Source organism: Coturnix japonica, chromosome 9 (assembly GCF_001577835.2).
Source record: "Coturnix japonica isolate 7356 chromosome 9, Coturnix japonica 2.1, whole genome shotgun sequence".
Classification (NCBI taxonomy): domain Eukaryota; kingdom Metazoa; phylum Chordata; class Aves; order Galliformes; family Phasianidae; genus Coturnix; species Coturnix japonica.
Window position 1 is genome coordinate 11,013,580 of NC_029524.1, and position 2,968 is coordinate 11,016,547.

The 2,968-nt window shown below is 67.4% G+C and overlaps 1 protein-coding gene across 1 annotated transcript; it reads right to left on the bottom strand.

Moving 5' to 3' along the window:
• Positions 1-1,187: 1,187 nt before the first annotated feature.
• FAM43A (family with sequence similarity 43 member A) lies at positions 1,188-2,551 on the bottom strand. Its single transcript, XM_015871926.2, has one exon. It carries the CDS (start codon positions 2,305-2,307, stop codon positions 1,219-1,221), a length of 1,089 nt encoding a protein of 362 aa, XP_015727412.1. The 5' UTR covers positions 2,308-2,551; the 3' UTR covers positions 1,188-1,218.
• Between the last annotated feature and the right edge of the window lie 417 nt (positions 2,552-2,968).

Here is a 2,968-nt window from a genome sequence, read left to right on the forward strand (position 1 = left end):
CTAAAAATACCCTGGCGGTCCTGTGGTCAATCTATGGCACTGCTTACCCTGGGCAGGTTATGAAATCCTCAGGTGTGGGCAGCAAGGGTCCGGAGCTGCCATTTGTGGAACTGCCTGGCTGCAAACCTGCAGTGGGAGACAGCACAGGTGCAGGCAGCCCCAGGGATTGCTCCCAGCAAGACCCAGTGGTGTTAACAGCAACAGCGATGGCACGAGAGCCATGTCCCAGCGACCGGGAGCAGCAGACACGAGGCCTTGAGCACGTTGCCGTCCCTATTGTTAGAGGCAATCTCAGCCTGTGTCTCAGAGCTGACCTTAAACATTTCCCCAGTGCGTTTCCCACCCCGTGCAGGACACGTTGTTCTACCCCCCCCCCAGCTCCTTCCAGCAACACACACAAATAAGGTCACACGGCTGCAGCCACCACACTTCTTTTAAATTATTGTCATCTTTATTTTCGTCACATATGTGCAAACAGAGGAGATCGCGATGGTGGTGTTCTTAAAAATAACCCAATGTATTTGCATACATTTCCCTATGTACAGGTGAACAGCCACGAGTAAGAGTTTGTCTTTTGCACAGCAAAAGATGTAGAGCACTGAGACCGGGGGCAGGACCGGGGCCCAAAAAAAGGGTCTAAATTATAAACGGTCATAAAAAAGAAATTCACAACAGTGCAAACCTTTCGGACACGACAGCACGATGGAGTGACTTGAATGTAGAAAACGGCACCCCCTCCTCGGATGTGAGATTTCTAATTGTAAACAACGCGCAACACCTCCCTCCCTCCCCCGGGAAAGCTATTCCAGGAATTTGGCAGATCTTCAAGGGCCGGGAAGGAGGTAAACAGCCCGCAGACACCTCCCGTCCGCGGGCCACCACGGCGCCGCGGGGCCACGGAGCGCTCGGACGGACCGTGCGCTGCCGGCGGAGCGGATCCGACGTTCCCCGGTGAAATCTCGCCCTGCCGGCGTTGTGCACCCGGCGCTCCCCAGCGGAACCGGGAGCTCCCGGGGGGCACCACGCGCAGCCGGCAGAGCGGACCCGATGTCCCCCCGTGAGGCTGCGGGCTGCCGGTACGGACCGAGCGCCGCCGGCGCAGGGAGCCCGGAGCTGCCGGGGTGGAGCCGATGCGCCCCGGCGGAACCGCGCGCTCCCGGAAGGGCCCGAGCGCCGCAGAGCCGTGGCCCCCCGTCCTTCCCCCCCCCGCCCCGCCATTCATCCGCTCTCCGGGTCGCCGGGGGGCGGCTGATCGGCGCCGTTGCAGGGCGGGGCGGCGCCGTCGGGGCCGGTGCTCTCCAAGGAGGACTCGCTGCCCGTGCTCTCCCCCGAGAGCAGCCGCCGGACGCCGAGGTCGGCGCGCAGCGAGCTCAGGTCGTTGCCCAGGCTGAGCTCGCCCAGGTCTCGCAGCAGCCGGCCGAGCTCCGCGCCCTCCCCGCGGCCGGTCCCGGCACGCAGCAGCTCGCCTTCGGGCTCGCCCAGCGCCTCCAGGATGTCCTCGCACTCGCAGTGCATGGCGCGCTCCTCCTGCTCCTCGCCCACAAGGTCCTCCGTGATGGAGCCCAGCTTGGGCGCGCTCCTGCTCCGCTCCACCGGCGGCTTGTAGCAGCACTGCCCGTTAAGCAGCTTGCGCAGCGGCACCAGCGGGATGCTCTGCTCGCCCACCAGCTGCTGCTGCTGGTGCCGCGCGTCGTCCCGCTTCTTCAGGCGGCGGAACTCGGCCAGCGCCGTGGCCGAGGTCTGGTAGAGCAGCAGGGCCATGGCTTTCGCCTTCTCGGGCTTGGAGACGAGCACGGCGTGGCAGCGCAGCATCACCGCCTTGTGCTTCAGCTCGTGCCGGTAGATCCAGGCGAAGACTCGCGGCAGGCGCGGGTCGGCCACGCAGTAGGTGACGCGGTGCAGCAGGTAGAGGTGGCCGGGCCGCCTCAGCCCCTTGTCCTCGGCGTGTGCCATGCGGATGCCCTGCGCGCTGATGGTCAGCTTCATCTTGGTGCCCTGGCGGCCCGCCTCGCTCTTGCTCCAGATCTTGCAGACGGCCAGATCGGTGCAGCCCTCGCCCTTGGACTGGATGGTGGTGGCGTTGCCCAGGTAGAGCACGGTGTACGTGGGGTCCTCGCTGGTCACGCGGAATTTCCGCCGCTTGGAGCGGAACATGCTGCCCACGCGGTGCAGCGCGCTCTCGGGGCAGGCGCGGGCCAGCGAGGTGAGCGCCGAGTAGTGCACGCTCACCGCGTAGCCCTTGGGCTTGCTCTGCCGCCGCGCCTCGCCCGGGACCAGCTCCACCTTGCTCCGCTTCCAGGGCAGCATCGCCCCGCGGAGCCGCGGCTACGCGCCGCGCCGACGGCTCCAGCCGTAGGACCGCATGCCACGGCGGCGGCGGCGGCGGCTGCGCTGCCCGGCCGCCTCACATCCTTGCGGGCGTGGGGCCGCCGCGCCGTAGATATAGGCGGGCGCCGGCGCTCCGCGGGCGCGGAGAGGGGAGGCCCCGCGCACCGAGGGCGGAGCGCCCGCGGCCCGCGGAGCTGCCACCGCGCTGCTCGCCGACCGCCCGCTGCCGCCGCTCTGCGCCTCCCGCCGCGGAGCCCCGGGCCCGGCCCCGACGAGAGGCGGGCGGACGGCGGAGGGCGGAGGGCGGCGTCGGCCCCGCCCGGAGCCGGGGGGAGCGGAGCCGTCCCGCCCCGTCCCGCCCTGCAGCCCGTCCACGCGTGAGCGTGCGCTGCCTGCCCCGCTATTGCCACACCGCGTTCCCTCCGGTCCGCTGAGTTCGGTGCCTGCAGCGAAGCCCGGCTGTTAGGATGAGTAATGCTTCGCGCTGTCGGTGTGCAGCGGCGGAGCACAGGCAGCTTCTGGCTGAGGTTGTGTGAACACGCTCACGTACCTTATGAGAGCTGTGGGAAGCTGCTCTCTGGTCGTGGCGGAGCTCCTCGGGCCGTGTATTGCATCCTCTGTCAGAGAAGGTGCATGTTCT

Coding starts and splice junctions, on each gene's coding strand:
- FAM43A (XM_015871926.2), bottom strand. CDS start 2,307: ATGCTGCCCTGGAAGCGGAGCAAGGTGGAGCTGGTCCCGGGCGAGGCG.